The sequence below is a fragment of the Hemitrygon akajei genome, chromosome 4, assembly GCF_048418815.1.
Source record: "Hemitrygon akajei chromosome 4, sHemAka1.3, whole genome shotgun sequence".
Classification (NCBI taxonomy): Eukaryota; Metazoa; Chordata; class Chondrichthyes; order Myliobatiformes; family Dasyatidae; genus Hemitrygon; species Hemitrygon akajei.
The window spans coordinates 11724489-11738576 of NC_133127.1; the positions used below are offsets into that span (position 1 = coordinate 11724489).

Here is a 14088-nt window from a genome sequence, read left to right on the forward strand (position 1 = left end):
TCCACGTCTCCCATTAGGCAGATGATACAGAACCCTGAAGGTATATATCGCCAGGCTCTAGGGCAACTTCTGTCAGACTCTTGAACGGACCTCTTGTGCAATAAGGTGATTCTTGGCCTCACCACCTTCCGCGTTATGATCTTGCACTTGATCGTTTTTCTGGCAGCTTTTACACTATATTTTGCATTGCTATTGTTTTACATTTTTCTACCTCAATGAACTGTAATGATATGACCTGTAGGAACAGTATGCGAGACAAACTTTTCACCAGATCTTGGTACATGTGACAATAATAAACCAATACCAGTACAAACATGTGCTGAATTAACCACTCCCATAACCTGGGAATGGACAAGTAGCTCGGTTTGCATGAACGAGTTGGGCCAAAGGGCCTGTTTCCACTCTGACTGTACAACCATGATTCTACTAATAAAATATCAACTTATTCCTGTAGTAACACACCACAGCTGGACTTGTGGCTGCTTGCTACATTTAACAAAAAATCTATTTGTTCCTTTTAACTGAGGATCTGTTGATTTAAGAACATCCATAATTTGGCAGTGGTTTCCTGTTAACCCTCACTGATCCCTGACTGGTATTTTGATTATCACTGGTTAGAGATGGTTGCCCACAAAGATCGTACGGTAAAATGTAGCACAGGATAGCACAACCCACGATATCTACGCCAAGCACTGTGCCGATTTGAACTAAGCTCTTCTCCTTACACCAGCATTGGTTTAAACCAGATAGCATTGGTTTAAACCAGATAGCATTGGTTTAATTGCGTGGTGGGGCGCATCTCTACCAAAGAAGGGGAAAGGTGCTCCTTCCCTTCACTACCCTGCAGGTCACCCTTGGGCAAGGTGTAGCACCTGCTTAGCCCCCCCCCCCCGCCCCCCGATCAAGGTCACATGAAGCCATAGAAGCAGGTGGTGGATGGTCGTACGAGCAGATGGGGCGTTTCACAAGTCCTGGTTATGTGACCACGGAAAGGAAAAAAATTTAAAAGAGACCTGAAGGGCAATTTTTTTTTTTACACAAGGTGATCAGTATATGGAACGAGGAAGTGGTAGGCGTGAATACAAATCAGTCCTGATGAAGGGTTTCGGCCTGAAACTGTAATTCTCTATTCTCCTCCATAGATGCTGCCTGACCTGCTGAGTTCCTCCAGCATTTTGTGTGCATTATAATGGGTACAATTACAATGTTTAAAAGAATTTTTGACTGGTACATGAATAGGAATGGTTTAGCAGAGTATGGGCCAAACACAGCCCATATTCACACAGTGAAGTGGGGATAACATCATTCAACTTCTCTCGTCCCGTCACTAAACTGTTCCCACAACCCATGCACTTTCAAGGACTTTTTATCTCATGTTCTCAATATTTATTCCTTTGTTATATTATTGTATATTTTTTGCATTTGCACAATTTGTTGTCTTTAGCATATTGGTGTTTGAGCTGTTGGGTCTGGTCTTTCATTGATTCTGTTATAGTTACTAATGTATAGATTTATTGGGTAAGCCTGCAAGAAAACAAATCTCAGGTTGTACATGTACTTCGATAATAAATTTACTTTGAACACAGGAATAGTATAGGGGTGGTGGGTGTGTGAAATGCCCTGTCAGGAGTGGTGGTAGAGGCAGATACATTAGGACCATTTAACAGACTCTTACATATGCTCTTTTCTTCTCTTCTTTGGCTGTCCATCGATTTCGATGTTGACTGAGGCCTGGGCAAGGTTGTATGGGAGACTGGCAGTTGCCCATGCCCACACCACCGATGTTGTACAAGGGAAGGGCACTAGGACCCAAGCAGCTTGGCACTGGTGGCGTTGCAGAGCAATGTGTGGTTAAGTGCTTTGGTCAAGGACACAACACGCTGCCTCAGCTGAGGCTCGAACTAGCGGCCTTCAGATCACTAGACCAATGCCTTAACCACTTGGCCACGCGCCAACACAGGGATGCACATGGACAATAGAAAAATGGAGTGTTACGAAGGAGGGAAGGGCTAGATTGATCTTAGATTAGGTTAAAGGGTCTGCACAACATTATGGGCTGAAGGGCCTGTACTATGCTGTAATGTTGTATGTCCTAAAAGAGATAGCCCCAGTAAATGTCTTGGTCATTTGGGTCAAAGGTCCTGTTTCCCAAATCCACGACTCTGCCTGAAGAGTCAGTGATTTTCCAGTGTGGTTGGAATGACCTGGAGCATGGTTCCGTGGTTTATAACCTGCTGCAGTGAAGGGCCCGTCATGGGTCAGCTGATGAAATACTTCAGTAGGATTGTTTGTTTGTTTATATATGTAGAGATACAGTGCAGAATAGACCTCACCGGCACTTAGAGCTGTCCGCCAGCAACCCTTCAACTTAATTGTCACAGGACAATTGACAACGACCATTAACATACCAACCACGCATAAACTTCTCACAGAGAACTCCAAACTCAAACACCCCGAGTTTAACAGTATTGTGCTAACTACCGAGGCGCTCACTGTGGTGTTGCAGGAAGCCAAACATCTGAGATGCACACATTGCATTGCAGGTGAGGAGAAGGGATCAGAATCAGGTTTATTATCACTGACATATGTCATAAAATTTGTTTTATGACAGCAGTTCAGTGTAATACATAAAATATACTCTAAATTACATTAAGAAATATAGACCATAAAACACGGAGCAGAATTAGGCTTTTTGGCCTATTGAATCTTCTCCGCCATTCCATCATGGCTGATTTATTATCCCTCCCAGCCCCAGTCTCCTGCCTTCTCCCTGTAGCCTTTAACGCCCTGATTAATAAGAGCCTATCAATCTCTGCCTTAAATACAGTGCTTTGATAAAATTTTCACATTTTACTGTGTCATTTTCCAAGTTTAAAGTATATTGAAGTAGAAGTTTTTGAGCTGATCTACAAAACATTGTGCATCATGTCAAATCAAAAGATTTCCAAAACCTGTGAACAATCTACTGAAAATTTAACACTAAAATTGTGAGGAGTATTCATCCTCTTTGTAATTACTCTGCTAATTTTCCTCAGGTGCAGTACTGTATATTACCTTACCAACTCAGCCAATTGTTGATATAGAAAATTGGAGGATCACCTGAATACGTTCCCCCTCTCTCTGTAAGGTCCAACATTATGGTAGATTTTCAACAGACCAAACTAAAATTAATATAAAAGGCATTCAAGACAAGTCAGCGGAGAGGCACAAATCTGGGGAAGGGTGCAAGACCATTTCAAAGACACCGGACATACCTAGAACCCAGTGCTGTCCATTGTGAAAAGGGGGAAAAGATGTGTAACCACAACCACACTGCCTGGGTCAGGCTGCCCCTTTGAACTTATTCGCCGGAGAAGAATGGCACTTGTAAGAGAGGCTACTGTGATACCAACAGTCACTTTAGGTTGCAGAAGTCAGTGGCTGCAACTGGAGATGAAGTTCATGGCTCCACAATCTCTAAAGCCTTGCACAAAAAAGCGTATTTATAGAAGCGTGGCAAGGAAGAAGCCCTGGCTAATACAAAAAGCATATCCTTGTCTGGAAAGACTTTGCAAGGTCTCTTAGAAAATACTGTAAAGATGTGAAGGAAGGTTGCATGGTCAGTTGAGACTAAAGTCAAACATATTGGTTTCAACACTCAACGGTGCATGCGTCAGCCAGGTAACACCATCCCTACTGTAAAATATTGTGGAGGTTGCATCATGCTATGGGGATGCTTTTCAGCCACCGAGACTGGAAATCTGGTCAGGACTGATAGGATAATGAATGCTGCTAAATACAGAGAGATCCTGGATAAAAAAATCTGATGGCCTCTGCCAAAGAGCTTAAACCGGGGAGGAAGTTTGTCTTTCAATAGGACAACGACCCAAAACACTGCCAGTGTAACCATGGAGTAGTTTCAAATAACCGAACACCTCTGGCAAGACCTCAGTATTGCTGTCCACCACCGTTCCCCAGCTAATCTGGCACAGCTTGACCAATTTTGCAAGGAGGAATGAGCAAATCTTGCTCCATCACATTGTGCAAAGCTAATACAGACTTATCCTAAAGGACTTCTGGTTGTAATAGCTACAAGAGGTGATTCAACTAAGTACTGAGCAAAGGGGGGTGAATACTTTGGAACTGCTGGCATGTCAGATTTTGAATTTTTAGGTTTTAATGCTTTATAATATTCTGTTTTTGGGCTCTACTCTGAAAAAAGGAGCATGTGATTCACAGATAAAAATTCTTAGTTAAATTGATCAAAATCCCTGGTTGTAATACTCATTTATGTAAACAAAATCCTTTACAAGGCGATGTATACCCTATGTCTTCACCACCACAGTCGTTCTGTGGCAATGAATTCCACAGATCGACCGCCCTCTGGCTAAAGAAATTTCTTCTCTTCTCTGTTCTATCACTGTCCACTCTCTCTTGGCCTTTCAGTAAGTAATGTAGTGTAGTGTACATGGGTTCATTGTCCATTCAGAAATCGGATGGCAGAGGGGATAAAGCTGTTCCTAAAACATTGAGTGTGTGTCTTTGGGGTTTTTTTTGCCTCCTCCCTGATGGTAGCAATGTGACGAGGGCATGTCCTGGTTGGTGATGGTCCTTTTAATGAGGCATTACCTTTTGAAGGTGTCCTTGATGGTGGTGAGGCTAGTGCCCATGACTGAGTTTACAACTCTGCATCTTTTTTCAATTCTGGGCAGTGGTCCCTCCATACCAGATGGTGATGCAGCCTGTCAGAATGCTCTCCATGACTGATCCTGCTATGAATGTGAATGCTTTGCATCGGTTGAGAGATCTGTTCGACATGAAAGTGTGTGTACGCTGTTGGCCTCTGAGAGGGTTGAGAAAAGATTTGGGTGTTGCCCTTATGTGCCTCCAGCAGTGTGCTCTGTAGTTGCTGACAGATTTGTACTGGGGTTTTCCAGAAAGAGGAAGGATCTTGAAATGATGAATCTAACAACAGACTGTTGTGCACTAAAGAAGTTGCCTGTCTGTTCACAAAGAACCTCCCCTCTTCAGAGAATACTGACGTGGAGAAGCTGATTCATGAGATTACTGGTGAATGTGAATTCTGAGCTGCATACCCTGGTAGTGATACAGTGATAAACGGATTTGATCGTTTCCCAAGAATTGATGCTTTCGAAAAACTATCGTGGCTGATTGCAGTCTCAGAGTTCAGGAAGTGAATTATTTTGTTGAAAATCTTGAGATATGTTGATAAAGATTAGCCACCATTGAACACATCTACATGCAGTGCTGTTGCAGGAAAGCAGAATCCGTCATCAGGGACCCCCATCATCCAGGCCAAACTCTTGTGTTGCTACTTCAGCGACCTATGGATGTGTGCTCCAAAATTCCTCTTTGCGTCTGTGTTCTCATTGTTCATCCTGGTACAAAGTATACAAGGTGTTTGGTTATAAATCAAACCTATCGTGACCAGAAAGGAAATTTAATACATCAGCTATTCTGTGCATTTTAAAGGAAATATTTGCATTTCTAAAGAAGAGAAATGAGCTTTATTTGTTACCTGTACATCTATAAAAGAGACTGGAAAGAGTGACGTGAACAAGGATGATATCTGCACTTGAGGTGGGAGGGGGAGCTTTAAAGGAGATGTTTGGGCAAATTATTAACAGAGACTAGTGTAGTGGTCACCAACCTTTTTAAGCCCAAGATCCCCTACCTTGGCCTTAGTAAAAGGCAAGATTGACCCCACATCAATTATTTACACACATGCGCACCAGGGCAGAAAAGACTGGAAGTAAAACCCCGCAACCCGGAAGTAGAAATAATGTATAAACACCGGGTTACCCACCCTTTTTTTTGCATCACGGACCAGTTTAATATTGATAATATTCTTGCGGACCGGCCGACGGGGGCGCGGTGGGGGGGGGGTGGTGTTAAACACTGTGGTGAACTACATATACCTGTCTGGACTGCTGCCGTGGCTCCTCCCACAGACCCCTGTATAAAGGCGATTGAGGCCTGATGCCCGGCCCCATTCTCCAGGATGTAGTGTTGTTCATTCTTCCAGTCAATAAAAGACGATATCTCGCTTCTTACGTCTCAGAGTGAGTTATTGATGGTGCATCAAACACCACCGGAATACAGCGATACTCGAAGCAGGTTCCTTATGTCCAATCTATTCTAGTTTTCGGGGCTCTCAGCTTCTGTCCCGCTTGCTCACGTTTTTTTCCGCTGAGAAAACTCAGCGGGTTCGTCTTTAAGTGCTGGGTGCTTGGACTCAGGGTACTGAAGCAGTTTTGAGACATTGCTTCATTAGACAGCCTCCGGGCCCGAACTCAGCCTCCCGCCTGCCTGCTGCCAGATGCCTTGGCCAGGTGCGGCTGGTCGTGAGTGGGGTGAGAGGACAAGGTAAGGGCCGGAGGTCCCCGTACCTGGGCCGCAGCAGTCACAGTCCAGAGAGCGCGGCCAACCGAGCGGGGAGTGCGACAGAGCGCCCGCCCCCCTTGTAGGATCTATTGGCTGACAAATGTTTGTTTCAGTAGATCGCAGCGCAGTAGCTGCTCTGATACTTACGAAACGCTGAGTCCGAATTAGGTCGTCTGTGAATATTTTAGCACCGGATTCCCCACGAATATTCTGTGTGCTAAACAGGTTCAGAGGTAGTGCTCCAGGCCAGTAGCGATGGCACTTCCCGCTGGCCACCCGAGGGCAACCGGTGATCCCTGGCGCGAGGGTATCACTGCGTTTAGTCGCCTGATGACTTCGCGTGGGTTCAAGTTCAACAGTGGGCTGACAGGGAATGAGGAAAAGTGCAGCTGACTCGTATCGTTTCCTTGCGGCCCGGTGGTTGGGGACCAGTGAATTACACTGTGTAGTGCGGGAGAACTATACGCATGCGCACTGGACAGAAAGAATGGAACTAAAACCCTGCAACCCGGACACAATCTCTCAGCAGTATTTGTGTATTTCTTTTTTTTTTGGGGATCAACTGGGAAAGTCTGAAAGATTGACTAGTCGATCGCGATTGACGGGTTGGCGACCACTAGACTAGTGGGTTCCTGGAGATGGGAAAAGAGATTTAAAGATTAACTTTTTGTCACATATGTGTTGAAACATAGAGCGAAATCTGTTGTTTCACATCAATCCTTTCCTGCATGTGTTGGGGGCAGCCCGCAAATATCACAACTTACTAAGTTGTGCCCACACTTACTAACCTTAACTCATATGACTTTTGTAAGGAAGCAGGAGCAAACCAATGCGTTCATGGGGAGAACATAGTGACCACTACACTACTGTGCTGCCTCATATAATGTCTATAGTGCCACTCTTAATCTTGGGTTGTATATTTATGAAGTGTCTTCTTAATCTTAAACCCATCACCCCTACTGGGGCATAGGCCACCAACCGCAGCTCACCAGAGTCCTCTGGTCCTGAGTCAATCCTTCACGTTGTCCCCAACGATGAGGTCTTTGGAGCTACTGGCATTTCTGTAGCTTTGGGTTTTTATAGGATGGGGTTGCAAGCCCCATGCCCAACTCTCCTCCTGTTACAGGTGAGCTTGGGGCCATCCTTGGTGGAGTTCTCTCACTGTAAACCCATTATAATCCTGTACATCTCCATCAGCTACCTTCTCCTCCCCTCCACTCCAAGGAAATTTGTTGATGGGTGATATTTTCAAAGAGTGTGTTTGACCATATAGAAATGACTGTTGTGAGAAACTATACATTTTAACTCTATTGGCTCTTCAGCTCATTTGCCTGTCACCTTCCCCTGGTTCCCCTCCTCCTTCCTTTTCTGCCATGGTCCACTCTCCTCTCCTATCAGATTTCTCCTTCTTCAGCCCTTTACCTTTTCCACCTATCACCTCCAAGCTTCTTACTTCATCCCAACCATCCACCTTCCTCTTCACCTATCACCTGCTTGTGCTTTTTTCTTTCCTCCTCATTCTGACTCTTCCTCTTTCCTTTCCAGTCCCAATGAAGGAAATCAGCCCGCAACATCGACTCCCTATTCCTCTCTACACTGTCTGACCTGTTGAGTTTCTGAGTGTGTGTCGCTGAAAAATTTCAGCATCTGCAGAATTTCTTGTGTTTGTAATTGGTTCTTCAAGTCCTGTTTTGGGAGCACAGGTTCTCAGTGCTGGCCTGTCAAATGCCTTCCTTAACATTGGGATGATTCATTGGATGGCAATGTAGTAAGATGTTTATGCAGAGGCTTGTTTGTGCTTGGCTCCCAGAGGAGTTGCTGCAGGTCTTGGATCTGTGGAGAGTCATTTTCCGAATCGTGAGCTTCGTTAATGTGGCCCACTATTACTGCCTGTCTCCGAGGTCAGTGGCCAGCTGTTTCCATGTTCCTCGTCTTGAAAAGATGTGCTGGAGCACTGCGTGCAGTTCTGGTCTCCTTACTTGAGGAAATGTATTCTGGCTTTGGAGAAGGTCCACCAGAGATGAGAGGCTTAGTCTAGGACAGGAGTTCCTAATCTATTTTACACCCTGGACCAATACCATTACACAAAGGGTCTGTGGATCCCAGGTTGGGAACTGCTAGTCTGGGACAAGAGACTGAGTTTGCCGGGACTATATTCGTTGACAGAATTCAAGGAGATCTTACAAAAACATAGAGAAGGGGCAGGAAAGTTGTTTCTACTGGTGGGGGAGAGACAAACTAGCAGACATAATCTCAAGATTAGGGTGAGTAGATTTAAAGTAGACATACAAGATGTTGGTGAGGCCTAATTTTGAGTATCATGTGCAGTTTTGGTCATCTTCCTCCAGGAAAGATGCAAATAAGATTGAAAGAGTGCAGAGAAATTTTACAAGGATGTTGCTGGGACTGAAGGACCTGAGTTATAAGGAAAGATTGAATAGGTTAGGACTTTATTCTTTGGTATGTACTGTAGAAGATTTAGGGGAGATTTGATAGAGGTAAACAAAATTATAGGGGTATAGATAAGGTAAATGCAAGCAAGCTTTTCCACTGAGTTTGGGAGGGACTATAACTAAATGTCATGGGTTAAGAGTGAAAAGTTTAAGGGTAATGAGGGGAATCTTTACTTAGTGTCATGAGAGCCAGTGCAAATGGTGCGTGCAATGTTTTCAATGTTTAAGAGGATTTTGTAAAGGTACATGGATGGTAGGGGTATGGTGCTGGTGAAGGTTGATGGGAACAGGCAGTTTAAGTGATTCAGCACAGGCTAATGGTCCAAAGAGCCTGTTTCTGTGCTGTGTGGTGATGAGGAGAAACTGCTTTTGGCAGAGGGTAGTGAATCTGTGGAACTCCCTAACCAGGGAAGCAGGTTACCTCTTTAAGTATATTTAAGACACATCTAGTGGGAGAATTGAGGGCAGTGGGGAAAAGGCAGGTTGGTGAACCCAAGACCAGAGCCAGATCAGCCACAATCCTTTTGAATGGTGGAGCAGGCTTAATGGGCCAGGTGGATAACTCCTGCTCTAGTTCCTAGTTCTTTTTTTCTCATCCTGACAAAGGGTCTCGGCAAAGATGAGGGATCTCTTCAGCCAGAGGTTGGTGAATCTGTGGAATTCATTACCACAGATGGCTGTGGAGGCCAAGTCATTGAGTATATTTAAAGCGGTGGTTGATATAGATCATATATGTCAAACTCAAGGCCCGCGGGCCAAATCCGGCCCGCGGTGGAATTATCTTTGGCCCGTGAGATAATATCTAATTACTATTAAAGCTGGCCCCAGTAATCGAAGCGCCTATGGTGTATGATATGGCTAATGCTGAGTTTATTCAGGTACCAGGTTTTCAGGGTTTTTAGTGTTTATTTGGCAGTCTTGCTCGGCAGTCTTCTTCATAAGAAACGGAATTTGTAAAGTGAAACACTTTGTAGTTATAGCAGAGACTGAGACACATGAGAGCAGGCTGAAAAAACGGAGGCAACGAAAGCTGCGTTCGCACGCGTCCGACTGATTCGGCCCGCATGAAGCTGCATTTTGCTCAATCCGGCCCGTGACCTAAAATGAGTTTGACACCCCATAGATTATCCAGGACGTCAAAGGTTTCAGTGTGAAGGCAGGAGAATGGGGTTGAGAGGGATAATAATGGACTCAATGGGTCAAATGGCCTAGATCTGCTCTTGTCTCCTGGTCTTAATTCGGTCAGTATAGACCACTGGGGCCACATGGCCTCTTTCTGTCCTGTATTATTCAAAAAATTACCATATACTGAAATGTTTATTCAAAAAATTATCAGTCGCCAGAAAAATTCACTGAATTAATCATGCTGTTCTCTGTTCTAAAGATGTTCAGAGATGTTCTAATCATCTCTGTACTGAAGGGATGTCCTTCTATTCTGGGGTTGTGCCCTCTGTTCCTAGACTCTCTATCGGAAACATACTCTGCATGTCCACTCCAGGCCTTTCAATACTCAATGGGTGTCAATGAGATTCACCTTCATTATTCTAAACTCCAGCAAGTACGGGCCCAGAGCCATCAAACGCTCATCATATGTTAACCCTTTCATTCCTGGAATCATTCCTGTGAACCTCGTTTGGTCTCTCTCCAATGCCAGCACATCCTTGATGTCTGTGGAACAAGTTTTAATCAGTAAATGTTATTAAGTAGGGTCCTGAGAGGGTCAGAGATGTGTTTGGAAATTTTGTTTCATTGATCCTCGTTGTACTGAAGAACCCAGCAACTGTATTGGAAAGTCAATGTGCTGTTGGTTTCTGATAGGTATGCTTGGAGCAAGAGCAGTAATGGAGTAGTATGATTAAATGTTTTTATTGAATGAATAAATGTTATGCTGGGGAACTTGCAGTACAGGAGTGATGAATTGGGCCCACCAAGACTAAAACATGTGCACTTCAAAGCATGTGTAAAAAAAAAGAGAGAGAGAGCTTCTTTCAGATCATCATGCAATCACAGAACAGTACAGCAAAGGAACAGGCTCTCAGCCCACAAAGTTGTGCCAAACCAAATAAACTAGTGATTAAATAGTCAACTAAACCAATCCCTTTTGCCTACACAATGTCCATATCTCTCCATTTCCCTCACTTTCAAGTCGTCACGTTTATTGTCATTTAACTACATACATGTATATTAATGTATATAACCATATAATGTCTATAGAAATGAGACATTTCTTCAAACCAGGGTATAAAGCCCAGTAGTACACATAACACACAATAACTTAGGAAGGTAAGGATTCATGTGCCTATCTGAATGTCTCTTTAAAAATCCTGAATTTAATTGCCTCTACCATTGTCTCAGACAGCTTGTTCCAGGCACCCACTACTCTCTTGTGTTTTTAAAAAAAAATATAACAAAACAACAAAACTTGCCCCTCACATCTCCTTTAAAATTATCTTAAATTTCCTCACCTTAAATTCATGCCCTTTGATATTAGACATTTCAACCCAGGGTAAAAGACACTGTCAGTCTACTCTATCTATGCCTCTCATAATCTTATAAACCTTGATCAGATCTCTCAGTCTGAATTTTTGTATTCGATCAATTTTAATTGGCCAAGTCATGATGTGCCTGCTCCTTACATTTTCTTTGTGGTCCTGTTTCAGAAAAGCTGGAAGAAGAATTGGTTTGTTCTGTATCCAGCCAGCCAGCATGGGATCTCCCGGCTGGAGTTCTTTGACAACAAGGATGGGGTCACTGTGTCCGAGAAGCAGTCTACCAAGAAGATGGATAAAAAGATCATCCGGCTGTCCGACTGCATCAGCATCACGAATGCCCCGAACGAGGTTTGTCCGAAGGATTCCATGTCCGCCTTCACCATCGAAATGGAGGAAAAACTGTACACTTTCGCGGCAGAGAAGTCGATCAGTGCAGAGTGGGTTGAGAAACTCTGTGAGATAGCTTTCCCGGTGAGTCTCAGAAACGTCTGTGAGCGTGGAAGGTGCTATGGAGAGCATTGTGAGGCTGATAGTCGTGCAGCATGGAAGCAGGTCCTTTGGGTCCATACCAACTCATTCATCCTGCTCATATTTGCCCCTGTTTGGCTGGATCCCTCTAAACCAGGGGTTTCCAATGTTTTTTCTGCCATGGACCAATACCATTAACTGAGGGGTCCCTGAGAACCCCTGCTCGAAAGCTTTTCTTTCCATGTACCTGTCCAAGCTCCTTTGAAATATCATTACTGTACCTGCCTCAAGCAATTGCTCTGGTAGTTAATTTTGTATACTGAATGCAAGATTGTCTGCAGATGCTGGAAATCCAGAGCAGCACATACAAAATGCTGGAGGAGCTCAGCAGGTCAGGCAGCGTCTATGGAGTGGAATGACTAGTTGATACTTCAAGCCGTGATCTGAAGTGTCGACTCTTTATTTCCCCCACAGATGCTGCCTGACCTGCTGTTCCTCCAGCATTTTGTGTGTGTGATTCCATGCACTGATCACCCTCTAGGTCAGGGGTTTCCAGCCTTTTTTATGCCCTGGGGACTTTGTAATGCGGCAGCAGGTTCACGGGCTTGGTAAACGAGACAGAAAACACTGACTAGAAATAAGCATATTAATCATTTATCTGCAGACACTAAAAATTTTACCCAACGTTCAAGTCCCCTCAAGTTGCACAATCTACAAAGCTAAAAATGAACCACTTCACACTTATCTGGGTTGAAGTCCATCTGCCACTTCTCAGCCCAGTTCTGCATCCTACCGATGTCCCATTGTAACTTCTGACCACCCTTCAGACTATCCACAACACCCCAACCTTTGTGTCATCAGCAAACTTACTAACCCACCCTTCTACACCCTCATCCAGGTCATTTATAAAAATCACAAAGAGGAGGGGTCCCAGAACAGATCCCTGTGGAACACCACTGGTCACCAAACTCCATGAAGAATATTAACCATCTACAGCCATCCTTTGCCTTCTGTGGGCAAGCCATTTCTGAATCCACAAAGCAAGGTCTCCTTAGATCCCATGCCTCCTTGCTTTCTGAAGGAGCCTTGCATGGGCAACCTTTTACTAAAATCCATATACACCACATCCACTACTCTGCTTCAGGTTCCTGTTAAGTTTCCCCTCTCACCTTAAATCCATGTACTCCAGTTCCCAATTCCCCAAACTTGAGAAAAACAACTGAGTGTTTTCACCCAGTTGTTACGTGAGTTTTTATTTTCCAAAATTCCCAGGATTTGCAGGTGACACAGCGAATGGTGGTGTCATGGATTGGTGCAGAATGTTGCCAAAGGAGACAGCGGGGTATAGATCAGTTACAGTTATGGGTGGAGAAATGGCAGGTGGAACTTAGACCAGGGAAGTGTGAGGTGTTGCACTTTGGGAGGTAAAATGTAAAGGGATTTCCCGCAGCTAATTGCAGGACTCTTGACAACACTAATAGTCAATAGATAATAGGTGCAGGAGTAGGCCATTCGGCCCTTCTAGCCAGCACCGCCATTCACTGTGATCATGGCTGATCATACACAATCAGTACCCTGTTCCTGCCCTCTCCCCATATCCCTTGACCCCGCTATCTATAAGAGCTCTATCTAACTCATGTACAGATGGATGTTGAGGTACAAATCTATAGCTCCCTGAAAGTGGCTTGCACAGGTTCACAGGGTGGTAAAGAAGGCGTACGCATGCTTGCCTTTCTTAGTCAAGGCATTCACTTAAAGAGGCAAGAAGTTGTGTTGCACCTTTATAAAGTTTCAACAGTTCTGCATAGACTAGATGGACCAAAGGGCCTATTTCAGAGCTGTAGTGCTCTATGACTCTATGACCGTGTTGTACTATATCAAAGTTCAAAATACATTTACTATCAAAGTATGCATAAGTTATACAAACTTGAGATTCGTCTGCATGCAGGCGGCCACAAAGCAAGAAACCCAAAAAACCTCCAAAAAAGGACCAACACCCGATGTGCAGAGAGAGAGAGAAAAATCAAATCATGCGAACAATAAAAGGAAGCAACAGCATTTAGAAAGAAAGTGAGCCTATAGCCCTGAAGCCTGGAGCAAGCCCACAGCCTGAGCTTCAGTTCATCGCACAGCAGAGTAAAACGTCACGAAGTTTGCAGACACGGAGCACGGAGCAGTCGGAGTGATCACACAGTCCCAGGGCCGTGCAGAGTGGAGTAGACGTCACGGAACAGCGAGCAGAATCAATGTGTTTTTATATTGCGTTAACACATTATGGAAACTTGCTCCAA

The 14088-nt window shown here is 44.3% G+C and overlaps 1 protein-coding gene across 2 annotated transcripts in view; it reads left to right on the plus strand.

Moving 5' to 3' along the window:
• The window catches only part of dok1b (docking protein 1b), a 101421-nt gene that overhangs the window by 63252 nt on the left and 24081 nt on the right, over window positions 1-14088 (plus strand). The window contains exon 2 of one of the 2 annotated variants that reach the window (XM_073042088.1): window positions 11498-11677. In XM_073042088.1, coding sequence (XP_072898189.1) covers window positions 11498-11677 — 180 coding nt within the window. Of the gene's footprint in view, window positions 1-11497; window positions 11801-14088 lie in introns of both variants that reach the window. The other variant, XM_073042087.1, reaches the window with a different exon arrangement.